The 26844-nt window shown below is 44.8% G+C and overlaps 1 protein-coding gene across 1 annotated transcript in view; it reads left to right on the top strand.

Annotated features, from left to right (window-relative positions):
• Window positions 1-26844, top strand: part of LOC122931423 (sterol O-acyltransferase 2-like) — a 150945-nt gene that overhangs the window by 12139 nt on the left and 111962 nt on the right. The window contains exons 3-5 of the mRNA XM_044285497.1: window positions 1655-1840; window positions 4626-4685; window positions 12015-12122. Coding sequence (XP_044141432.1) covers window positions 1655-1840; window positions 4626-4685; window positions 12015-12122 — 354 coding nt within the window. The remainder of the gene's footprint in view (window positions 1-1654; window positions 1841-4625; window positions 4686-12014; window positions 12123-26844) is intronic.

Below are 26844 nucleotides of genomic sequence, written 5' to 3'. Positions count from 1 at the left end.
TATTGGCAGCCATATATGCCCACGCCATAAAACTACCACCACCATGCTTCACTGATGAGGTGGTATGCTTAGGATCATGAGCAGTTCCTTTCCTTCTCCATACTCTTCTCTTCCCATCACTCTAGTACAAGTTGATCTTAGTCTCATCTGTCCATAGGATTTTGTTCCAGAACTGTGAAGGCTTTTTTAGATGTCGTTTGGCAAACTCTAATCTGGCCTTCCTGTTTTTGAGGCTCACCAATGGTTTACATCTTATGGTTAACCCTCTGTATTCACTCTGGTGAAGTCCTCTCTTGATTGTTGACTTTGACACACATACACCTACCTCCTGCAGAGTGTTCTTGCTCTGACAAACTATTGTGAAGGGTGTTTTCTTCACCAGGGAAATAATTATTCTGTCATCCACCACGGTTGTTTTCTGTGGTCTTCCGGGTCTTTTGGTGTTGCTGAGCTCACCGGTTAGTTCCTTCATTTTAAGAATGTTCCAAACAGTTGTTTTGGCCACGGCTAATGTTTTTGCTATTTTTCTGATGGTTTTTTTTTTTCTTTTCAGCCTAATGATGGCTTGCTTTACTGATGGTGACAGCTCTTTGAATCTCATCTTGAGAGTTGACAGCAACAGATTCCAAATGCAAATAGCACACTTGAAATGAACTCTGGACCTTTTTATCTGCTCATTGTAATTGGGATAATGAGGGAATAACAGACACCTGGCCATGGAACAGCTGAGAAGCCAATTGTCCCATTACTTTTGGTTCCTTAACAAGTTGGAGGCGCTTATGCAAACTGTTGTAATTCCTACACCAGTCACCTGATTTGGATGTAAATACCCTCAAATAAAAGCTGACATTCTGCAGTTAAAGCACATAATTTCATTTCAAATCCATTGTGGTGGTGTATAGAGCCAAAAATGTTACAATTGTGTTGATGTCCCAATATTTATGGACCTGACTGTAGCTGCTGCTGGATTCTTTCCATGGCAACTGTTTGTTGGACCCACTGTTCTATAATGCAAGGCACCAATGAAACAGTCCAGTGAGGATGAAGTCTAAGGGGTTTATTAACAAAATAAACAAAGTCCAGGTAAACTTCACTGGGCAAATATCAGGCAAACAGAAAACGAAGGAAAACCAGGAGTAGTCCCGATCCGAGCATAGGTCTCTGTGCAACCTGCCAGGTAAACTGATGCATCACGGAAAGTCCCGGGTCCTGGGTCCCACTGGAACGGACGGAGTCCCAGCAATCTTCAGTCAGTAGCTAGCAGTACTGACCTGCACCTGAATAAGGAAGGAAACAGTGGGCACAGACCGACCTGGGAGGCCACCTTTTATGTGCTTGCTAACAAATCCCAGGGCGCCCAGTGTCCACTCCCCATAGGTCGTGATCCTGCCCTACACCTGTGTACAAGGCTTTGGTCGGTCATTAGTCAATTAGACCAATGCCAGCCCCCTAATCTACTTTGAACTTGCGGCCAGGTGCTATTCCTTTCGCTGGTCAGCGAAGTGCATAAGAAGCGCGCACGTGCGACCGCTTATCCCCTTGCGAACCCGTTTTCGAACATACACGAGGAAGCTCTGTGAGAGCCTATTACAGATACCATTTCGGTGTCCATGTGCTCGCGTCGACATGGACACCGGAATGGTATCTGCAATAGGCTCCGGAGACAAGCTCGGCCGCAGCGCACTGCCACTACCCAGGCCAAGCTGTCCCCGAAAGCCATGCGGTCTTCCCCTCCGGCGCACATGCGAAAGCATCCCCGCGTTGGTTCGCAAAGGGGTCGGAGCTGGTCTATCAATGGAGACAAGCGCAACCTGTCCCGCAGCACTGGAGTGCGAAACAGGTGAGGATCTTACAATTTGTTTTTATGAGGAGGTGAGTAGTAGCCTGGACAGAGGGGCGGCTGTGGATGTAGTGTTTCTGGATTTTGCAAAGGCTTATGATACTGTCCCTCATAGATGCTTAATAGGTAAATTCTATAGGCTTGGAAAGTATAGTTTGTAATTGTATTGAAAACTGGCAGAAGGACCGTGTCCAGAGAGTTGTGTCAATGATTCCTATTCAGAATGGGCCTAGGTTATAAGTGGTGTACCCTAAGGTTCAGTGCTGGCCTTTTATTATTTAATTTATTTATTAATGATATTGAGGAGGAGATTAATAGCACCATATCTATTTTTGCAGATGACACCAAGCTGTGTAGATAATAGAATAATTGTGTACTCTGCACACCTTGGATCCAGTGTGGGTGCCTGTGAGAGTGGTTTAGACAGTATAAGTTAAATCCACGGCACTCCAAGAGTTGATGCAAAAAAAGTAATCTCATTTAATTCTCAATAAACAGAATGCTGTTTAGTATACATCCAGTGCAAATAAATATACATATAGTATTTATGCCATATCAGATAAAGAAATATATCCCGTGGGATATATTTCTTTATCTGATATGGCATAAATACTATATGTATATTTATTTGCACTGGATGTATACTAAACAGCATTCTGTTTATTGAGAATTAAATGAGATTACTTTTTTTGCATCAACTCTTGGAGTGCCGTGGATTTAACTTATACCAAGCTGTGTAGAACTGTACAGTCTATGGAAGATGTCAATAAACTAGAAGCTAACTTGAACACTTTGAGTGATTGGGCATCAACTTGGCAAATGAGGTTCAATGTGGATAAATGTAAAGTTATGCATCTTGGTAGTAATAATCTCTGTGCTTCATATGTCCTAGGGGATGTAACACTGGGAGAGTCACTTATAGAGAAGGATTTGGGTGTCCTTGTGGATGGTAGATTAAATTACAGCACACAATGTCTATCAGATGCTTCTAAGGCCACCAGGTTATTGTCATGCATTAAATAGTTATGCAGTTCAGTTCTGGGCACCAGTACATAGAAAGGACGCAGTGCAGCTGGAAAAAGTACAGAGGATAGCGAGTAAATTGATAAGGGGAATGGAGGGTCTTGGTTATGAAGAGAGATTAAAAGAATTTTATTTATTTAGTCTTGAGAAGAGAGGTCTAAGGGGGGACATGATTAACGTATACAAATGTATAAATGGGTCATACAAAAATACGGTGAAAAACTGTTCCATGTATGCGCTCAAAAGACAAGGGGTCACTGCCTCCGACTGGAGAAGAAAAAGTTCAGTCTCCGGAAGCGTCAAAGCTTCTTTACTGTAAGAACTGTGAAGCCGTGGAAAAGACTTCCTCGGGATGTGGTCACAGCAGGAACAGTGGACAGCTTAAAAAAAGGTTTAGACGAATTCTTAAAAGTATAAAACATTAATGCTTATGAAAACATGTAGAAATCGGAGTCTCAATTCTTTTTGGGATTCGCATCCCCACCTATCCCTTGGCTGAACTTGAGGGACGTATGTCTTTTTTCTACCGTATTAACTATGTAACTATGTAAAATTGCTTTACCCGACGTGAAATGCGGAGCACATTTATCAAATTTATTCGAAAACTTTCACAATAGTCTGCATTTTGGCAAATTCCAATGTGCAAAAAGCTTTTTATTGCTGCAATCACAGCACAGCTTTCATGGCAACCAATCATCGCACAACTTTCATAGCAACCAATCATAGCACAGCTTTCATAGCAACCAATCATAGCACAGCTTTCATAGCAACCAATCACAGCACAGCTTTTTTTTTTTTCAAGAGCAATTACTTTAACTGCAGGCCTTTACTACAGGCACCAACCTTTTTGAATCAGCCTGTATATACAGTGACCCAGCACTATCTATCTATCACTCTGTGTCTGTCTGTTTGTCTGTCTAAGGGCTCATTCAGACGGCCATAGTGTTTTGCGGATTCGCGTACAGGCACATGGCTGGCACATCATAGAAAATGATTGTTCTTGTCCGCATTTGCGGACAATAGGACATGTTCAAACTTGTTTGCGGGGCTGCAGAACTAGAGCTGTCCGCATCTTTTGCGGCCCCATTGAAATTGCGGAATGGATGTTGACCCGTTTATATGGCCGTCTGAATGGGCCCTAAATCTGTCTGTCTATCTCTTAAAGGGGTTTTCCAGAATCAGCATGTTAATGACCTAACCATAGTATAGGGCATTAATATCAAATTGATTGGGGTCTGACTCTTGACATCTCCACCGATCAACTGTTTGAAGGGGCTACAAGCATTGTGTGAGTTCTGCAGCCTCTTCCCCATGGTCGATTCATTTGCCTTCTCTACATATGGTATCAGCGTAGTGGATGCACTGCTAGACTATTGACCATATCCATGGAATACTGTAGAGAATTAGAATTTAGTGAAGATAAAAATGAATTGTTAAAGGGGTTTCCAGGGATTTTAATATTAATCACCTATCCTCAGGATGCACTGGGATAGGAACGAGCTTCTTGTAATTACACCTGCTCACCACTGCCATGTTGACAGCGAGCAGGTAAACAGCAAAGGAAAGGCAGCATTCGCATGGAGCCTAGCCTTCTCTTCAGCCAGCTTATCAGCGGGGGTGCCGGGTATCGGACCCCTGCAGATCTGATATTGATGATCTATCCTGAGGATAGGTCATTTATAGTGGTGCATGCAATGAATACATCTTCAATATATAGTTTGTATATAATAGTACTGCCTTCATTAATTTCTTTACTTTTCAGACCCCGTGAGTCACTAACGGATAGAAAGAAAGTGTTTCTGCATCAGGCATCAATGCTGGAGTAAGTCTATTCTTTTGCTATTCCTTTTTTTTCATAAGGTGATCCTTTTAGGTCTGTTTCCTCGTATCTTTTTCTTGAGGGTAGTGATATTTTAAGGGTACTCTATCTGATGATACAAATATACCTAGGCCCCCTGCACACGAATGGTGTATGGGTCCACAATCCGCTGCGGCTGCCCATGGTCGGTGTTCGTGCAATTTGTGGGCCGCAGTACGGCCACGGGGCGCGCAGGTTCGTGTGCAGGAGGCCTTAGGCTAGCTGCACATCACATTTTATTTTATATTCTTCTGATCTGTCAGAAGAACAGAAAGCAAAAAAATCTTTTATTTTGTGCTTCTATTGTAATTTTGCATATATTTTAACCATTTCTGTCTGACTGAGATACCTTATTTTAGGCCTCATGCATATGACCGTGTGCCAGGCATGCCCATGCTGCGGACCGCAAATTGCAGTCTGCGATGCATGGGCACCAACCGTGTGCCCGCTTTCTGTGGACGCTGACCCATTCACTTGAATGGGGTCCGTGATCCGCATCTGACAGTCCGTACCACAAAAAAGGAATGCATGCACTACTTTTTTGCTGTGCGGAGGCACGGACAGAAAACCCATGGAAGCACTCCGTAGCGCTTCCGTAGGCTTCCGATTGGTGCCTCCCTTCCGCACCGTATCCCTTGGATTGCAGACCCATCCAAGTGGATAGGTCCGCCTTCTGTGATACGGTGCGCACACTGCCAGGGCCTGTATGTTGCGGACCCGCTGTTTGCAGGCCGCAATACGGGCATGGACCTGCTACGGTCGTGTGCATTAGGCCTTAGAAGGGGGAAAAAGTCCTCCACTAAGGACTTTTTTGGCCGCATAAAATAACGGATCTCAAATGGAAATGGCTAAAATGGATGCAAAATGAGCACAAAATAAAGAATCTTTTTTTTTTTTTTTTTTCTTTCTGATGTATCAGAAGAACGGAAAACAAAACAGTGATGTGAACCTAGCCGTACTCACCATTTCTTTTATAAATAGAAGTGAATGGCACACAGGACAGGACATATAGTTAATGAAGGCAGGGGCGTAACTACCATAGCGGTAGACCATGCAACTGCTATGGGGCCCAGGGTAAGAGGGGGCCCAGTCTTAGTTGGGATTATATCCTCTTCTTCTGGGGGTGAAAACTTGGTCAGGACTCTACCCTCTAAAGGAACAACTTTTAGCAAATGAGGCAGTGGCAAAATGGCCCAAGGTCATTGAAAGGGGTTTAGGCAGAAACCCTTCTGTCCTGTGTGGGGGGGCCTGGTTTGATCCTTGCTTTGGAACCCTTACTTCTCTATGTACGCCACTGCATGAAGGCCTACTACAACAATCTTGCCATGGTACTACAGTCCCCTCCACTCTATTGTGTTGTTGTGGCAATTCTTGGACACTGTGGGCTCTGCTTGTCTTTTTTTTTTTTTTTTTGCGCCATATTCCTCACTGCACTCAAAAGAAGCAGTAAGGGTATGGCAGTAAGAGTACATGACTTCCTGGGATGGAAGATCTTCTGGCTCTCTGTATCCCTCAACCCCTTTTAACAAATAAAAACTCGACCACGTGATTTGATGTAAAAAGGCCATAGCTTAAGTTTGTTAACCATAATAAAATTGACCATGTATTGAACATATTAACATTGTAAACTAGTTCAATATTAATCAAAACATTAATACACAACATGTAACTTTTCAAAAACGTGAAGGGATCCTAGAAGGCAATCCATGTTCGCCCCTCGCGAACCTCCTCTTACGATCCAGGTCTAATCCAACTTTACCCTCGGCCGCACTCACCGACCCAAGGGCACCAACTCCTGGAAATTAAACCCCTGCCAGGCTATTAGCCCAAACAGGATCCCCCAGCTTTCCATTCACCACAACGTCCTAGATGCTCGCTGCAAGAGATAAAGCCGTGCACCTATCCAAGTTTTGCCTCCCAGGATCCTTCTTCTAGGACAAGAGCAATTTAACAAACCCACCAAAAACATCAATTACGGGAGAGTGGGTGGAAAACTTCTCTACACTTTCCCGACTAACCTAAAAACTCCTCCCCTCCATCCATTAAGTACCTGACGCGAATTTACCACTCCACCTCCCCAAAACTCCTCCCCCACAACCTCACACTATCCTAATATTAACCCCATGTGCCACAACCTTCCACCAAAGTCAAGCCGCATTTCGCTACGGCTGCACCCCGCTCCATTGCTTTTATGACTTCTTGGGATGGAAGATCTTTTGGCTCTCTGTATCATAACCATAATAAAATTGACCATATATTGAACATATTAACATTGTAAGCTAGTCCTATATTAATAAAAACATTATTTCACGACATGTAACTTTTCAAAAACGTGAAGGGATCCTAGAAGGCAATCCATGTTCGCCCCTCGTGAACTTCCTCTTACAATTCAGGTCTAATCCAACTTTACCCTCGGCTTCACTCACTGACCTAACGGCACCAACTACTGGAAATTAAACCCCTGCCAGGCTATTAGCTCAAACAGGATCCCCCAGCTTTCCATTCACCACAACGTCCTAGATGCACGCCGCAAGAGATGGAGCCATGCACCTATCCAAGTTTTGCCTCTCAGGATCCTTCTTCTACCTGCCACCAGACAAACATAGGGATCACCTCACCTATGTTCGTCCCTCCAAACCTTGAAAGCCATTTCCAAACCCTCCTGTAAGCCCAAGGTCCACATGTCAATCCCAATCTAATTCAAATAAACTCCATCCTGCCGTAAAAACATAGGGGACTACCCTTCCAATTCTTTATGATGCACCACAAATCCGCCCTAACATCTCACAAAATGTCCCACTTCCTTGTTAACTTTTGCCGGTGCCCTATTCAACTTATCAACCGACCTCGCCATCCTCCATGCTTGCAGCGCAACAATGTCCGACTATACCACTAACATACCCGAAACATCTGCCAACAACCTCAACAAATCCAACTTGATGTCCCTTATAACATCCCTGGAACAACGGACGGCGAAATCTTTTAATGTAAAACCACTATATCCGGGGGATGATCTAAAGACACGTAAAAACAAAATTCTGGGAGCACACGACCCCACAAGAAACCATGTAAACCAATCCAGCGCACCTACAAATCTCCAACGTCAAAACCCAACTGCCTACCGTTCCTGCGCATATCCGCTCTCACAACAAATGAGGACGAAAGTACGAACGAAAGCTTGCAGACTCCCATCTGCCTATCCACCGAATCACATCCTCTCCCAGACCCCACCTGGATGCTTCCGTGGCCGTCCCGATCCTGAATGAGTGAGACGCAAAGTAATTCGCCTCCAAACCTTTGGCTGCCAAGTATTTCCGAAATATCACAACAAACTGAAAGCGAGACAAGGCTGCCCCATTGTGATGTATCAACAACGGCCCAGAGATATCTGGCCGCACCGCCCAAAAAATCATCAATACATCGAACAGGACAAACAACTGACCCCCCCCATCGACCGCAACCCAAATTGCATCCCCTTACCCTCTGGGTCTGTTTTTGATTGCCGCAAAAAACACTGTAACCCATCCGCACACCGCGACACGTCTCCAAGTTGCAAACCGCCTAAACCAAATTTACTGCGCGCAACCAATTCCGACACTCTAAACGAGCCAAAAAACGCCAACGAAAAAGCAGCCGGAAACAAGCACACTTCATAACCTGACACACAGATCACACCTACCTGACTCCATAAATTTTGCAACAATTCGTAAGATACCGGGCGACGCTTATCCCTTGTAAGTGTGCTCCGCTGGTAACCCTTTAACGCACCAGGAAGCATTTCTTCACATCCATCAAATGCCGCATGCGTAACCAAAACGCAACTGCCGACACCCTCTTAGCCACTACCGAATAAGACAAATCCTCACTAAATGCCAAACCCACCCAATAAACCAGTAACATCCGGAAGTCATCTGCCGCACTGCAACCCCCAACTTGCTCTATCAATCGCTCCCATAACAGATGCGTAAGCCGACCACGTACCAGTGCTCACGGATTGCCTAATCAACGCTGTGGAGACCCCAAGGCCACGCTCCAGAGCCACTGGGGACAATGACGCCCCTGCTCGACTGCCTCGAAAGTCGAAAGTTCTAAGTCGACATTAGAAATCTGCCCTCCCATCCACACTGACCTCCCATTGTACCGAGACAGAAATTTCTCCCAAACTGCCAGATCTGCCCTCACTTCCGCAGACAATCTCACGTAATGGGAAGGAACTGCCGCCCCCGCCGTCGCCCTGGCCAAACGCAGACAAAATACCCGGCCCATAGGCAAAATCCTACAAGCGAAGTTCAGCTTACCCAATGCCGACTGGATCCTACGCAATTGTGCCTTCTTAACCCTCCGCAAACCAACAACCTCCGCTACCAGGTCACACAATTTCTTTTCAGGCAAAGGACATTCCATCTTCACTGTATCAATAACAATTCCCAAGAATTTCACCAACATCGCCGGGCCCTCTGTCTTCTCTTGCGCCAACGGGACCCCAAACATCGCCGCCACCCATTCCATCGTGTGTAGCAGAATAGAACAGGTATGATCGCCAGCCGGCCCCAGGAACAAAAAATCATCTAAGTAGTGAAGTACAGATTCCCTACCTGACTCCTGCCTGACCACCCATTCCAGAAAAGAACTAAAAGTTTCAAATAACGAACAGGAAATTGCACAACCCATAGGCAAACAATCAACATAAAATTGCCCTCCCCATTTTAAACCCAATAGGTGAAAACAATCCGGATGTATAGGGAGCAAACAAAAAGCCGCTCTATATCCGTTTTAGCTAACAACGTGCCCTGCCCAAGACGCCGAACCCAAGCCACCGCCATGTCAAAAGACGTGTAAGACACGGAACAGAGCTCTTGATCTATACCATCATTCACCGAACTCCCTGGCGGATAAGACAGATGGTGAATGAGCCGAAACTTATTCGGCTCCTTCTTGGGTACCAACCCCAACGGCGATAAACGCAACTTACTTCTCAATCTTCTCCTGTACAACTTCCGGCCTAGCAAGTGCCGAAACTAAATTTCGAACACTACCCCCAGCCCCAACTAACATGCAAGGTATCCTGAAACCCTCAACAAATATTTTCTGCAACGACTCCTAGGATACCTATTTAGAAATGGAAGCATCTCTTCCACCCTCACCGGCATCAGCCCTCTTCTGAGCAGCCTCCTGTCCCTTCCCTCTTTCCCTCTTGAAACACCGGCTAAAACTATGTCATCCTCCGCATCCGGAACATTCATGCTTAAAACGGCAGTCTGAAAGGAACTTACAGTGCCTTTCGATAAACAGCCAACAGCAACCTTTTCTTCCGCCAGAAGGTGACTGTTCTGTTGAAGTACCCCCTGATGACCCATGAAAGGGCTGCGCACCACCCTTAGGGGCAGCCATAAGCCTCATCCACAAACTAATATCTTTGTGGTCCCACCTTATTCTAGGCCGTATAGCTTTGCGCTGACAAAACTGCTCGTCGTACCTCAACCACGCCACTCCGCCCGCCATATGCTCTATACGCCTCGCCAATTGAGTCCATATAACCAAAAAGGTCTCTCACCTCTGGCCTCAAATGAGCCCCCAACGGGGGCCTCCCCTTTCGCTGTGTCCGCTAAACGCACCAAATCAGTTGCCCCCGCCTTACCGGAGCTAGTTGTCGCCTCCACTACCGGTGCAGCTGACCACCACTGTATCAGTAACCACAGCAGGAACGCTACATCCTCCAGAAACCCCTGAATGCTCCTCCACCATATTTGCCCCAAACCAGCCCTATCCATCGGCGCCCACACCACCGCAGATGAAGGCCCCGCTCCAGCCCTCGCCAACAAAACCGCCAAACCCTCCAATAATTCCTGCACTGCCCTGCTTTCCCCCTCTAGTGTTGACATGCCAGACACTGCAACATCACCTGCACCCCCACCCCTCTGTGCCCTGCTCTCACCTGGCTGTCCCTGGGGCTGTATCCGAGTAGCCGCAAACTGCCTTCCTCCTTGCTCCTGAACGACACCGGAACAGATAGCCGCCGCGGCCGGCTCGGCCTCCGTCCCAGCCGTCGCCACTTGTCCATCTTCTCAATCCTGCAAAAGTTCACATTACTCTTCTGAATGCTGCGACGGCGGCCTGCCTCCTTGTCCATCAGGGGCAGGGTCGCAATCTTCCTCCCCTACGTAGTCTGGCCCACCAACAGGCAGCCGCCTCTCATCACACACTGCTGCCACATCTCCTCCTCCTGACGACACTGCTGGCACTCTGCTCCTCAAATGGCTCCCTCCCCCCACCGCTGCCATCTTCAGAGAAGGAGCCGCAGAAGCCTCGCTCCTCTCTCTTCTCCTGCAGTACCTTCGGTGCTTCAAAAACCTCCGTCCCGACTTGCCTGATGTTGCTCCCGTCCGCACTTGCATCTCCTAGCTGCCTCTGTCTGAGGCCCGCCCGCCGGCTCCGCACTGCAACTTCCTCACAGGGTAAGCTCCTGGCCTGCTCCCCACTCACAGACTCCTGCTGGGTGGCCGCCGCTCGCTCCAGAACAGCCGCATGAGACGAAGGAGAGCAGGACGGGGGTTAACCCGTCCCTCTCCCATCGGGCCCGACCGCCGCACCTGATTCCTCCCAACTCGGCTGCGGGCAGAACAAGCGCCACTGCCGTGATGCAGGGTCCCTAGGGGGGCTCCTTAGATGCCGCCGGCCTCACGGAGTATAGTCGGGGCTTAACTGCACCGGAGGCCTCGATCTCCTAGCCCTCACCCCCCACGCCTGAGGCCGCCTCCTCCTTTGTAAAGCTGCCTGTAGCGTCTCTTGCATCCACTGCGCACCATTGCTGGCTGCCGCAGCCCTAACCTGCTCAATAAGTTGATCCAGAGAGGACATGTTGCTCAGCAAACTTCTCTACACTTTCCCAACTAACCTAAAAACTCCTCCCATTTATCCTTAATTACCTTCCGCGAATCTACCACTCTACCTCCCCAAAACTCCATCCCCACAACCTCACACTATCCTAATATTAACCCTATGTGCCACAACCTTCCACCAAAATCAAGCCGCATTTCGCTACGGCTGCTCCCCGCTCCATTGTTTTTCTTCACACTGACGGGGGGACATGCTGATGTTATCATTCAGGCTTGTAAGCTGAGATGGAGACCAGGAGATGCTGTGGTACGATACCATTAAAATAACAGTTCCATACACTACCCGTATGACAGACTTATGTCTCATAAAGTAATAAGAAGGTATGTTTTTGATACGGTGTATGCCAGCGGTTTGTAATTGTATGTATCTAAGATGATGTCCCATGGTCTTTTACAGTGAATTAATGGAGGTGGAACACTTCCAAACCATCTACCACATGTTTGTGGCTGTTCTCCTTGTTTTTGTGATCAGCACAGTTGCTGTGGATATTATTGACCAGGGGAGGTAAGTGAAGATTTGCGACCTAACATGCCATCCAAATATCGAACCATCTACTTATCTCAGTGTAGACCTGTGCTGCATAAGTGTCTGTACAATGTTCTCTGCTGTAGTGCATTGTGGAAGATGTAGGGGCATATTTACTATAGTGTTTGTGCTTGTTTTTGGTTTTAAAAAAATGCTGTTTTACACAGTTTAATTTTATTAGTCGCATTTACTACTGTTAGAGTAGCTTCCTCTAATAAAAATGAAGTTGTCGAGGATCAAGCGATTTACCGGCCAGGGGACAATAAACACATACAGAGTTGGTGTACATTAGGCCGAGTTCACACTTCAGTTATTGGATCAGTTATTTCCATTAGTTATTGTGAACCAAAACCAGGAGGAAATCTTTCCATTATACCTTATCTCTGTGTAGCCTTTACTGTGGGTTTTGGCTCACAATAACTGATGGAAATAACTGATCAAATATACACAAAGACACAAACACAAAACCAATCAGATGTTTATGGTATAGAGTAGAGATGAGCAAAGCGAGCTTCAGATGCTACATCCGTAGCTGCTTCGCAAAAAAAAATTGTTATAATACTGTACGGAGATCCGTCTCCGTACAGTATTAGAATATATGGGCTCCGATGAACCGAAGTAAGTTATTCACGAAGTCGCGCAAGACTTCATTGAATAACCTCAGTAATTGATTATTACTAGAAATGAGCAAATTGAAGCTGACGAAGTGGAATTCGTTCCGAATTTTAGGAAAAATTTGATTCGCACTGAATGCGAATTTCCTCCTGATTCGTTGTAACAAATCACATTTTTTCCTAAAATGGCTGCTGCACGTGTGAGGACATGGAGAAATGAAACTCTGGGAAGTCGGGATCACCCATAATGCCATGCATGCAGCCAATTAGCAGCCAGCCAGCCCTGTGATGTCACAGCCCTATTGTCACAAGGGGGAGGGGAGAAACACCAGAATGACAACAGAAGGAAAATGACCAGGAACTAGGCCTCAAGGCTGGGGAAAGGGAAATGGTGACCACCTAAGGAAACCCTAAACCTAGCCCTGACTCCTGTCAGTTTGAAGAAACCCTGAAGGTGGGAATATTCATACACCGTAAACCTAGTCTCTAGTAACCCTGAAAATCCCTAGGATTAGGGTCCATTCACACGTCCGTTTTTTCTTTCCTGATCTGTTCCGTTTTTTCAGGACCAGATCTGGACCCATTCATTTTCAATGGGTCCTGGAAAAAATCGGACAGCACAATGTGTGCTGTCCGTTTCCGTTGTTCCGTTCCGCATGTCCGTTTAAATATAAAACATGTCCTATTCTTGTCCTGAAAAATCGGATCCTGGTACAATACAAAGTCAATGGATCCGCAAAAAACGGATGACATTCAGATGTCATTCCGTATGTCATCCGTTTTTTGCGGATTCCGTTCCTGGAAACACATACATTTTTATTTATTTATTTTTTTTTCAATTTTTTTTCAAAGAAATCCAAACAACTTTGTTTGATTATTGAAATGTATACATGTTTCCGTTTTTTGCGGATCCGCAAAAAACGGATGACATACGGATGACATACGGAAACATTTTCAGGAACAACGGATCCGCAAAAAACGGACCGTTTTTCAGGATGAAAAAAAACAGGACGTGTGAATGGACCCTTAGTGACAGGGTCTGAGACTACTGGTTCCTTCCCAGATGAACTAACCAGCGTCTCCCTGAGACCTAGTAAACAATGAGCAAATGGGAGCGACAAAATATAAAGAGAAGTACACTTATCTTCAATAGAAAATGGATGAGCAGGAACTCGGATGAGGTCCACGCACCATCTCTTCCAACTCCAGGCAGAGAATATCAACTGCATAGTATAAAGTGTGAGTCCAGACTAAATAGAGGAGCAATAATGACAACAAGCTATACCTGAGACAAGAGGTTTGGTCATTACGAACAACAACACTGCAACAAGTGAAAACAGATAGGTCATCTGGCAGCCTAACGTGCAGCCAGTCTCTCCGATCTTCTAACCTCTGTCACTGGAAGGACTGTGACACCTATAAATAGTGGCAGCCATCTTAGATTCTGCCATTTACCAGTGTACTTAGTGCAGGAGGAGACGTCTGCAGGCGCTAGAGACAGTGATAGAAAAAACGTCATTGTGCTAAAAAAATAACTATTTACAAGTGCAGGGAAAGATTATTCAAGGTGTAGGGAAAGGATAGGGAGGAATCATTCCACAGCATTTATGTTGAACATGGTTCAGTCGGGGAGGTCACAGCCTGGGTAATAGGAACATTCCTATTACACCTTGCTGCACTGACTGGGGATCCAAATTGCCATTATACAGCTCTGTAATTCCAGCAAATGCTTCTTATTAGACTGCAAGTGCTGTTTGATACAGGAATTAACAGAGGTTATTATAAGGAAATATTCTACGTTTTATTTGCCCTAGTGTGGTGCAGTTATGTTCTAAAGCATTTTTTGGCTTGTATTAGTGGGAAAAGGGGCTTATTAGCCGTTGTGTGGTGAAGTGCGAAAATTACACCCCTTTTTGTTGCGTATAAGTGTCAAAAGTAAAATATATTTGCCACTCAGCGGTGCAGTTATTTGTTCTAAAGCCCTTTTTTCCGTGTATTAGTTGAAAAAGAAAAAATATATTTGCCACTCAGCGGAGCAGTTAATGTGTTTTAAAGCCCTTTTTTGCGTGTATTAGTGGAAAAAGGAAAACTATATTTGCCACTCGGCAGTGCAGTTATTTGTTCTAAAGCCCTTTTTTGCGTGTATTAGTGGAAAAAGGAAAAATATATTCGCCGTTCAGCGTTGCACTTATTTGTTGAAAAGCCTTTTGTGTAAAAGTAGAAAAAAAACGAGGGCCTAATTGCCCTTGTGCGGTGCAGTGATATACTCTAAAGCCCAGTTTGCCGTGTATTAGTGGCGAAGTTAAAATATATTCGCTGTCCAGCGTTGCACTCATCTGTTGAAAAGCGTTTTGTGTACTGTAAAAATAGAAAAAAAATTAGGGCCTAATTGCCGTTCAGCGGGGCAGTGATATATTTTACAGCCCTGTTTGTATTAGCAGGCAAAATAAAAATATATTCGCCGTCCAGCGTTGCACTCATCTGTTGAAAAGCCTTGTGTGTACTGTAAAAGTAGAAAATAATTAGGGCCTAATTGCCGTTCAGCGGTGCAGTTATATGTGATGAAGGCCTTCTTGTGGTATGGATCGAATTACGTAGTGGTGAAATTTTTTATGTGAAACAGGATTTTTTGGGGAAAAATTGATGGGCGATTGCAGACTTTCTTCTGTATGAATTGAATTCTATTATTCTTTCATTGGTGACATTTTTTTTATTTCAAACATGTTTTCCTCGGGAAAATTAATGGGTGATTGTAGACCTCCTTTTGCGGTATGGACCAAATTACATCATCGTGGGTCCAGCAGTAAACATAATGAAGACGCTCATGACAACACACCAGCTGACTTTGCCTTTACCATCTATTCACAATTAAATCAAGCTCCCTTCCATGACAGCCTGTGAGATCCAGCCCCCTGGATGTTCGGGTTCGACGGGTTCGGGACCCGAGTTCGGGACCCGAACTTGACCCTAAACCCGAACCCCATTGAAGTCAATGCGGACCCAAACTTTTGAGCACTATAATGGCTGTAAAAATGTAATGAAAAGGGCTAGAGGGCTGCAAATGGAATCAAAATGTGGTTAAGAGCATGGCTGCAAACAAATGTGTATAGGGAAATTACTTTAACTCCTTAAGGACCGGGCTTATTTTCACCTTAAAGAGGACCTTTCACCAGAATTAAACTTCTAAACTAACTATGCAGGCATGTAGAGCGGCGCCCAGGGACCCCCCTGCACTTACTGTTATACCTGGGCGCCGCTCCGTTCTCCCGTAATTGCCTCGGGTATCTTTACAGTTAACTCTCTTATTGTGTGCTAGTTATCCGTTAGGGCACCACTAATTACCTGTCTCCCTCCACCGTTCACCTCACCAGGGACAGTCAGGAGGTGGAGATTAGGTACGTGGACAGGGCGTCCCCACCACTAGGAGACGTCCCTGGGCAGAGGACCAGTTTAGGGTATCAGTGCTAGGGATTTCTTCCCCCCCCCCCCCCTTTTTTACCCACCACTTACCTAGTGCATCTGACTATACCCTGGCCTCTTACCTCGGATTAATTATATAGATCTCTTTTGTATATGTATATTTTCACATTTCCTATTAAATTTAGTTATCTCTTGATCTAACAGGGTACCCTTGCTGGACTGTGTGCTCTATACATTAATACCCTGATTCGGTATAACTTTGGTATCTTTATTGTTGGACCTTCTATCTTTACAGTTAGGCTCCACCCAGGGGAACCTGCCGTCGACTCATTCTCCCATGCTGTAGCGCTGGCCAATCACAGCACTCAGCTCATAGCCTGAGAGAGAGCTGAGCGCTGTGATTGGCCAGCGCTGCAGCATGGGAGAAGGAGGTGCCGGCAGGTTCCCCTGGGTGGAGCCTAACTGTAAAGATACCGGAAGCAATTACCGGAGAACGGAGCGGCGCCCAGGTATAACAGTAAGTGCTGGGGGGTCCCTGGGTGCCGCTCTACGTGCCTGTATAGTTACTTTAGAAGTTTAATTCTGGTAAAAGGTCCTCTTTAAGGACCAGGCCATTTTTTTTGCAAATCTGACCAGTGTCCCTTTATGTGATGATAACATTTAAATGCTTTGACTTATCCAGGCCATTCTGATATTGTTTTTTCGTCACATATAGTACTTCATGACACTGGTATCCCCTTATCTGCAACAGGGGGCTGGATCTCACAGGCCCGTCACAGGAAGGCAGCGCCGATGCATCAGCGCCTTCCATGCTATCGGGTCCCCCCTACAGCCCCATGGGGACCCGATGGCACCGCCTCCGCCGCACCAGGTAAAAGCCTTAAACCGCAGGTCTGAATTAACCTGCGGTTTGCGGCGATTTAGCCAAGGTGCCTGATCAATGATTTGAGCAGGCATCGGGTTCTGATCACTGCCTGCAGCGCGGCGGTGATCGTAAATACACAGGGCGTACAGGTACGCCCTCTATCCTTATGTACCGGGACATCAGGGCGCACTTGTACGCCCTGTGTCCGGAAGTGGTTAAATAACCTAAAATACATAAAAATATAAAATAATAATCTTGACCTAGGAGAACGAAGTCCATATGGAGTAGGAGGTTGAGGAGACGGTGGATGTGGCGGTGTAGGTGGAAGCGGCGGTGGAGGAGGAAGTAGCCTACACTGCTTTTTGGTTTTAAATGTATTTAAATTTTTTTAAATTGGGGTACACCCCCAAAACATTGGGAAATTATACCCTGTGATAACCCCCTCCAGTCGTGCTAAACACACGTTCAGACAATACACTGGCTGCAGGGCAGGGTAGGCCAGCACCTCCAAGGCGTAAAGGGCAAGCTCAGGTCATGTGCCCAATTTGGAGACCCAGAAGTTAAATGGGCTGACCCCTGTCAGTCAGTTCATGAAGGCTTGTGCACACTTACTGCACCACCATGTTGCACGTCCCCGTGATGTCCACGATCCAATTGGATATCTTCTCTATCAACTTTCGATGTTCTTTTATGCGCCTACCATGGTTATCACGGGTGGTGGGGAATCAGGGTTACAGGCCAGAGAGGGAGCGTGAGAAAGGGAGACCTCATCCAAGGGAGGTCAATGGCTGCAATGGGATGAAGCAGAAATGTGGGACAAGTTTATTAAAGCAGAAGGATCAAATGAAAGGGCCAATTAAAGACAATTTTTTAAAATTTTGGTCCCTGTCACCTATGCAGACCAGGGGTTTATTCACGGCAAAAAATTTTAAATGTCAACCCAAGAATGTAACAGAAAAATTAGTGAAATTTATTAATCTGTCTACTAGGTAGAACAGGGGTCTATCACAGCCAAAAATTTGTGAATTTCACTCGAAAATGTAACAGACAAATTAGTGATTTTTTTTTTTTTACATGTCTACTAGGTATAGCAGTGGTATATCACACCCAACAATTGGTGAATTTCACCCGGAAATGTAACAGACAAATTAGTGCATTTTTTTTTTACCTGTCTACTAGGTAAAGCAGTGATATAAATGACATAAAATAAAATACGTACAAATAAAAATAAATAAAAACTTGATTTATGAGGTGGAGGTCCATATGGAGTAGGAGTCTGAGGAGACGGTGGACGTAGCGGTGTAGGTGGAAGCAGTGGTGGAGGATGACGAGGTAGCCAACACTGGTTTTTGGTTTTAGTTTTAATTTTTTTTTTTTATTAGGATACACTCCAAAAGAGTGTGAAATATCCAAAACACAAGAATGAGCAATTGCACTGTAGTATAACAATGGCTGTGCTAAACACATGTTCAGATAATACACTGGCTGCAGGGCAGGCTAGCACCTCCAAGGCGTAAAGGGCAAGCTCAGGCCATGTGCCCAATTTGCAGACACAGAAGTTGAAGGGGGCAGACCTGTCATTCAGTACGTGTAGGTGTGTGCACACATACTGCTCGACCATGTTGCTGAAATTCTGCCTCCTGCTAAGACGTTCCATATCAGCTGGTGGTGCTAGTTGTTGTGGCGTGCTGACAAAGCTTTTCCACATTTCGGCCATGCCAACCCTGCCTTCTGAGGTGCTGGCGGTGCCCCAGCTGCATTGGCGACCTCTTCCTCCTCCTCTGCCTTCGCCTTGTGCTTCCACTGTGCCCCCGCTGTCAGGTGGGAATGCCACTAGCAGCGCGTCTACCAGCATTCGCTTGCACTTACGGCGTATCTTACAATCACGCTCCAATGAGGGCATTGAGGACGGTACGTTGTCCTTGTAATGGGGATCTAGCAGCGTGGCCACCCAGTAATCGGCACAAGTTAGAATGTGGGCAACTCGGCGGTCGTTGCGGAGACACTGCAGCATGTAATCGCTCATGTGTGCCAGGCTGCCCAGAGGCAACGAAAAGCTGTCCTGTGTGGGAGGTGTATTGTCTGTGTCCTCTGTATCCCCCCAGCCACGCACCAGTGATGGCCATGAGCTGGTCTGGGTGCCACCCTGCTGTGAACATGGTTCCTCCTCTTCCATCTCCTCCTCCTCATCCTCCACCTCGTTATCCTCCAAAACTGTGCCCTGGCTGGACAATTGTGTACCTGGCGTTTGTGGGTGCAGGAACCCACCCTCGGAGCCACTTGTGAATGACTGGCCGGAAACCCTATGAAATTATCCCTTTTCCTTCTCCTGTGCCACATCCTCTTCCATCATCGCCAGCAGCGTTTTTTCAAGGAGGCATAGAAATTGAATAGTAACGCTGAGAACAGCGTTATCGGCACTGGCCATGTTGGTGGAGTACTCGAAACAGCACAACAAGGCACACTGGTCTCGCATGGAGGCCCAGTCATTGGTGGTGAAGTGGTGCTGTTCCGCAGAGCGACTTACCCGTGCATGCTGCAGCTGAAACTCCACTATGGCCTGCTGCTGCTCGCACAGTCTGGCCATCATGTGCAAGGTGGAGTTCCACCTTGTGAGCACGTCGCAAATGAGGCGGTGAGCGGGAGGCCCGAAGTTACTCTGCAGCACTGACAGGCGAGCAGCAGCAGGGTGAGAATGCCGAAAGCGCGCACAGACGGCTCGCAATTTATGCAGCAGCTCTGACATATCAGGGTAATTTTTAAGGAATCTCTGCACCACCAAATTCAGCTCATGTGCCAGGCAAGGGATGTGCGTCAAACTGGCTAGTCCCAGAGCTGCTACCAGATTTTGCCCATTAACGCACACCACCAGGCCGGGCTTGAGGCTCAATGGCACCAATCACTCATTGGTCTGTTGTTCAAGACCCGTTCACAGCTCCTGTGCAGTGTGGGGTTTTTCCCCCCATACAGATACGTTTTAAAACTGCCTGCTGTCGTTTACCCCTGGCTGTGCTGAAGTTGGTGGTGAAGGTGTTACGCTGACCTGATGAGGAGCCGGTAGAGGATGAGGAAGTTGAGTAGGAGGAAGCAACAGGAGGCAAACTGAAGCGCCTTGCAATCCTCGGTGGTGGAAGGACATGCGCCAAACGGCTATCCACCTCAGGCCCAGCCACCACTGCATTTACCCAGTGTGCTGTTATGGAGATAGAACGTCCCTAACCGTGCTTACTGGTCCACGTAACCGTAGTGAGGTGCACCTTCCCACAGATAGCATTGCGCAGTGCACACCTGATTTTGTCCCCCACTTGGTTGTGCAGGGAAGTGATGGCACGCCTGGAAAAGTAGTGGCGGCTGGGCACGACGTACTGTGGGACAGCCACCGCCATAATGCTTTTAAAACTCTCCGTCTCCACCAGACGGAATGACAGCATTTCAAAGGCCAGTAATTTTGAAATGCTGGCACTCAAGGCCAGGGATCGCGGGTGGGTAGGGGTGTACTTCCTCTTCCGCTCCAGTGTTTGGGAGATGGAGAGCTGAACGCTTCCGTGGGACATTGTGGAGATGCTTGGTGACCCAGATGGTGGTGTTACTGGCAGATCCTCTGTTTGCGGGATGGCAGGTGGCACTGTCACTCCAGAGGTGGATGAAGAGGCCGAGACTGCAACAGAAGATGAAGCAGGAGGAGCCAGAGACCTTTTTTGTTTTTTTAAGGTGTCTACTTCACTGCAGCTCGTGCTTTGCACTTAGATGCCTGGTCATGCAGGTTGTGCTCAGGTTGAGAACGTTTATGCCTCGCTTCAGGCTCTGATTGCACAGCATGCAAACCACTCGTGTCTTGTCGTCAGCATATTGTCTGAAGAACTGCCACGCCAGGGAACTCCCTGGAGCTGGCTTTGGTGTGCTCGGTCCCTTGCTGCGGTGGGCAGTAGCAGGCGTACTCTCTAGGGGACGGCCGCACCGCTTTTGCACCCTGCTCCCTCTTCTGCTGTGTTGGTGGCTCTGTGCGATTACCGCCTCTTTCTCCGAACTACGCAGGTCACTCGCATGACCTTGATTCCACGTGGGGTCGAGGACCCTTATCGTCCTCCACATCATCTTCCACCCAGTCTTCACGCCTGCCCTCCTTGTCAGTCTGCACACTTTCGAAAGCCCCAGCAGTTGGCACCTGTGTTTCGTCATCATCCGAGACGTGCTGCGATGGTCTTCCCATGTACTCATCTAACATAAGTGGTTAGGCATCGGTGCACTCAATCTCTTCCACTTCTGGGGCAGGGCTAGGTGGATGGCCCTGGGAAACCCTGCTAACAGAGTGATCAAAAAGCAGAAGAGACTGCTGCATGACTTGCGGCTCTGACTGCTTGGTTGATTTGCAAGGGGTTGAGGTGAAAGACTGATGGACATTGACTGCAGGTGCCAACTCTGATCTTTCAGCAGGAGACTGGGTGGGAGACAATGTGAAGAAACTAGAGGCACTGTCAGCAACCCAATCTACTATTGCCTGTACTTGTTCTGGCCTCACCATTCGTAGAGCCTCATTAGGCCCGACCAAATACCGCTGAAGGTTCTGTCGCCTACTCGCACCTGAGGAAGGTGTTTCACTTGTGCATGTAGCTGGCACAGATTGATCACGTCCTCTCCCTGCAACAGCAGCACCACGACCAGGGCCATGTCCCTTATTTGACACTCTGCTCATATTTCTCAAATTTAGGATCTTCCCCAAAATGGGTGTTTTTTTTTATAACGGAATAGAACAACAGTATCTATTGCGTGTATCTCACAATGACAGATGCAGCAAAGGCTGCAAAATTATTTTTTTGCCCTAAATGTGTGTTTTTTAATATCCGAATATGACTGCAGTATATAACGCTTGAATTTCACACGTACAGATGCAGACAAGGCCGCAAATTAAGTATTTCGCCCTAAATTGGTGTTTATTTAAGACCAGAATAGCACAACAGTACGTAAAGGGTGTATCTCACAATGACAGATGCAGCGAAGGATGCAAAATTAAGATTTTTGCCCTAAATGGGTGTTTTTTTATAGCATAATAGAACAACAGTATCTAAAGGGTGTATTTCACACGTACAGGTGTAGACAAGGCCGCAAATTAAGTATTGCGCCCTAAATTGGTGTTTTTTAAAACCCAGAAAATTATAGCTGTATTTCTAGCTTAAATTGCACACAGACTAATGAGGCAGAGGCCCCAGATGGAGGGTATTGCCAAAAATTTGTGTTTTTTTTCAAAGCCAGAAAATTATTGAAGTATTTAAAGCTTGTTTTTAACAATCACAGATACAGCAAAGACTGCAATATTATGTATTTTGCCCAAAATGGGTGTTTTTGGAATAACAGAATATGACAGCAGTATATAAAACTAGAATTTCACATGCACAGATGCAGCAGGGGCTGTAAAATTTAGTATTTTGCCCAAAAAGGGTATTTTTTTCAAACCCAGAAAATTATAGCTATATTTCTAGCTTAAATTGCACACTGACTAATGCGGCAGAGGCCCCAGATGGAGGGTATTGCAAAAAATTGGTGTTTTTTAAAAACCAGAAAATTATTGAAGTATTTAAAGTTTGTTTCAAGAATAACAGATGCAGCAAAGGCTGCAGTATTAAGTACTTTGACCAAAAAGGGTGTTTTTTTTTATATCGGAATATGATAGCAGTATATAACGTTTGAATTTCACAATGACAGATGCAGACAAGGCCGCAAATTAAGTACTTTGACTAAAAAGTTTTTTTTTTTTTATATCAGAATATTACAGCAGTATATAATGCTTGAATTTCACACGTACAGATGCAGCAAGGGCTGTAAAATTGAGTATTTTGCCCAAAAATGGTGTTTTTTAAAACCCAGAAAAATAAAACTGTATTTCTAGCTTAAATTGCACACTGACTAATGCAACAGAAGCACCAGATGTAAGATATTGCCAAAAATGGGTGTTTTTTTTTAAACCCAGATTATTATTGCAGTATTTCAAGCTTGGACTTCAATGTCACAAAAGCACATATGGAGTGCTGGTGCACTAAGCTTGCATAAAATGGCCACCGCCACCCAATTAACTAACAGATGAATAAAAGTTATTTTTCTCTGTGACTGGGCTCAGGGCAGGGTAAAAAGATTGTGCACTGCACCCACACAACTAAATCTATGTAGATCGCTGAGTTCAATTGCTGTTCTGATTAAAGTTTCTTTCCTATTCTCTTCCTTACAGCAGCAGCATCCTCTCCCTACACTAGTAACAGCTGAATGACGTGCAGCTCTACATGACTCCAGCTTATATAGAGGCTGGGTCACATGCTGCACTTACCAATCACAGCCATGCCATTAGTAGGCATGGCTGTGATGGCTTCTAAGGGCACAGAGTTAAACGCTTAGCCTTTCAAAAAGCGCCAAGAAATTGTCAAACACTGATCCCGAACCTAAACTTTTACTTTAATGTTCGGTCCGGGGTCCAAAAATCTTAAAGTTCGGTACGAACCCGAACTTTACAGTTCGGGTTCGCTCAACCCTAGCAAGGATTCTTCAAGGATAAAACCAACACCTGGGTTGCTCCACTATCTTTCAAAACACAGAGACGCTATCTGCCCAACAACAGAGATCAAGCCTGTAAACACTTCTGTTTACTCCAACGCAACTTTCAAAAAGACTAGAAATGATGGAACATTTTTTCTTATTCATGGACAAGATATTGGAGAACAGTCATGCAGAAGTAGCTCCACCCCTAAAAGGAAGAATGCTGGTACTTACCAATCTTTGGTGTTTACCACCCTAAGAAGCAAGGACAAATCCGAGTAGTATTTGATTCCAGTTCACAATATGAGGGAGACTCTCTCAATGATGTTCTTTTGACAGGACCAGACCTCAACAAAACTTCTCTGTCTCAGGAGACTTGACCCCTTTATAGATGATAATAGACTGTTGAGAGTTGGAGGACATATATTTCAAATGCAAAACTTGAGAGTAATGAATGTACTCCTATAATACTCCCAAGCAATCATAATGCATTCTTACTTGCGCAACATGAGCCTAAACTCTTCCTCAGACCTGTTACTGAACTGATTTTGTTGCTCTCTCCAGAAGTGACTTAATGTGGTATCCTATAGATACCAGACAGGGAGTGTCATGCCTTCAGCAAGTTTATTGTTAATTTATGCATAACTTTCATACATAGTTAATGTTTTCTGTATAATTATCTGTATATTGTGTAACAGCACCATCTAGTGGCCGTTTTACATACAATAACAGTTATTTAACACTACAAGTTTGGTCTACTTCAGCTTCCTTATCTTAGTGACATCATCATCCCTGCACATAGCAGCCATTTTCTTCATTCACAGTCATCACTGCCTGAGGATAGCACATGGCTTGGAAGACTCTTGGTACATCATCTACATCTAAGCTCATGGTAGCATCGCTGGTATGTCACATAGCCACATTACAGCCTATTTTGCATCTGTTTCATATGTATTTAGCATATTCTTTTTCTTTCCTTTATAGGAGCTTATAGGTAGCAGCTAGGGACCATGCTTGTTATGCAGATAGGTAACATGCTCTGCTTAGATATGCATCTGTGTTTTTATATGCATTACTATATATCAGACCCCATTAATAAGCGCATTGTTTTTTCTGTTCCCCAGTTTTACCACTGATTTACATCCTTGCAATAAAGATAAAGTTGGACGTTACTCCATTGTCAATTCATTGCCGGGATAAGGTTAAACTGTCTGTCAAGCTATGTACATTCACACATAAGGAGGACAGAATAATACATATTAGATATCGCCACGTCCGTAACGACCTGCTCTATAAAAATATCACATGATCTAACCTCTCAGGTGAACACCGTAAAAAAAAAAAGTGTCAAAAGCCAATTTTTGTCACCTTACAAAACAAAAAGTGTAGTAGCAAGCGATCAAAAAGTTATATACACCCCAAAATAGTGCCAATCAAACAGTCATCTCATCCCACAAAAATGATACCCTACATAAGACAATCACCCAAAACATAAATAAAAACGATGGCTCTCAGAATATGGAGACACTAAAACATGATTTTTTTTTGTTTCAGAAATGATATTATTGTGTAAAACTTAAATAATAAAAATATTGCCGCGTCCGTAAGCACCTGCTGTATAAAAATATCACACGACCTAACCCCTCAGGTGAACACCGTAAAAAAAAAAAAAAAAAGAAAAAAATTATCGGCTACAAAACACAGTCGGCCATAAAATGTGAAAAGCTACGGCTTCCAGAATGTGGAGACACAAAAATTGTTTTTTTTCAAACATGCTTTATTACGTAAAACTGAAACAACCAACAAAAAAATGTAATATTTGGTATTGTCGTGTCTGCAACAACCTGCTCTATAAAAAAAAAAGTGAAAAAAATTATGTAAAAATCAAAAAACACATTTATCACTGATTAAAAATGAAAAAAATAAAATTCCCTATACATGTTTGGTATTGCCGTGTCCGTAACAATCTGATCTATAAAACGGTCATGTTACTTTACCCAAACGGTGAACGCCATAAAAAAAAAAAAACTATGATGAAATTGAAATTTTGCCCACCTTACTTCACAAAAAAGGTAATAAAACTGATCAAAAAAGTCGCATGTACGCCAAAATTGTAACAATCAAACCGTCATCTCATCCCGCAAAAATCATACCCTACCCAAGATAATCGCCCAAAAACTGAAAAAACTATGCCTCTTAGACTATGGAAACACTAAAACATGATTTTTTTTGTTTCAAAAATGAAATCATTGTGTAAAACTTACATAAATAAAAACAAAGTATACATATTAGGTATCGCCGCGTCCGTATCGACCGGCTCTATAAAAATATCACATTACCTAACCCCTCGGGTAAACACCGTAAAAAAATAAAAATAAAAACAGTGTAAAAAAAGCAATTTTTTGTCATCTTACGTCACAAAAAGTGTAATAGCAAGCAATCAAAAAGTCATATGCACCCCAAAATAGTGCCAATAAAACCGTCATCTCATCCCGCAAAAAATGAGGCCCTACTTAAGATAATCGCCCAAAAACTGAAAAAACTATGGCTCTTAGACTATGGAGGCACTAAAACTTTTTTTTGTTTTAAAAATGAATTCATTGTGTAAAACTTGCATACATAAAAGAAAATTGTATACATTTTAGGTATCGCCGCGTCCATGACAACCTGCTCTATAAAATTACCACATGATCTAACCTGTCAGATGAATGTTGTAAATAACAAAAAAAACGGTACCAAAAAAGCTATTTCTTGTTACCTTGCTGCACAAAAAGTGTAATATAGAGCAACCAAAAATCATATGTACCCTAAACTAGTACCAACAAAACTGCCACCTTATCCCGTAGTTTCTAAAATGGGGTCACTTTTTTGGAGTTTCTACTCTAGGGGTGCATCAGGGGGGCTTCAAATGGGACATGGTGTAAATAAACCAGTCCAGCAAAATCTGCCTTCCAAAAACCATATGGCATTCCTTTCCTTCTGCGCCCTGCCGTGTGCCCGTACAGCACCACATATGGTGTTTCTGTAAACTACAGAATCAGGGCCATAAATGAGTTTTGTTTGGCTGTTAACCCTTGCTTTGTAACTGGAAAAAAAATATTAAAATGGAAAATCTGCCCAAAAAGTGAAATTTTTAAATTGTATCTCTATTTTCCATTAAATCTTGTGCAACACCTAAAGGGTTAACAAAGTTTGTAAAATCAGTTTTGAATACCTTGAGGGGTGTAGTTTCTTAGGCTACTTTCACACTTGCGTTCGGAACTCCGCTTGTGAGTTCCGT

The sequence above is a fragment of the Bufo gargarizans genome, chromosome 3 (genome assembly GCF_014858855.1).
Source record: "Bufo gargarizans isolate SCDJY-AF-19 chromosome 3, ASM1485885v1, whole genome shotgun sequence".
Taxonomy (NCBI): Eukaryota; Metazoa; Chordata; class Amphibia; order Anura; family Bufonidae; genus Bufo; species Bufo gargarizans.
The sequence above is the reverse complement of the archived record's forward strand: the minus strand, read 5'-3'. Positions and strand labels throughout refer to the sequence as shown.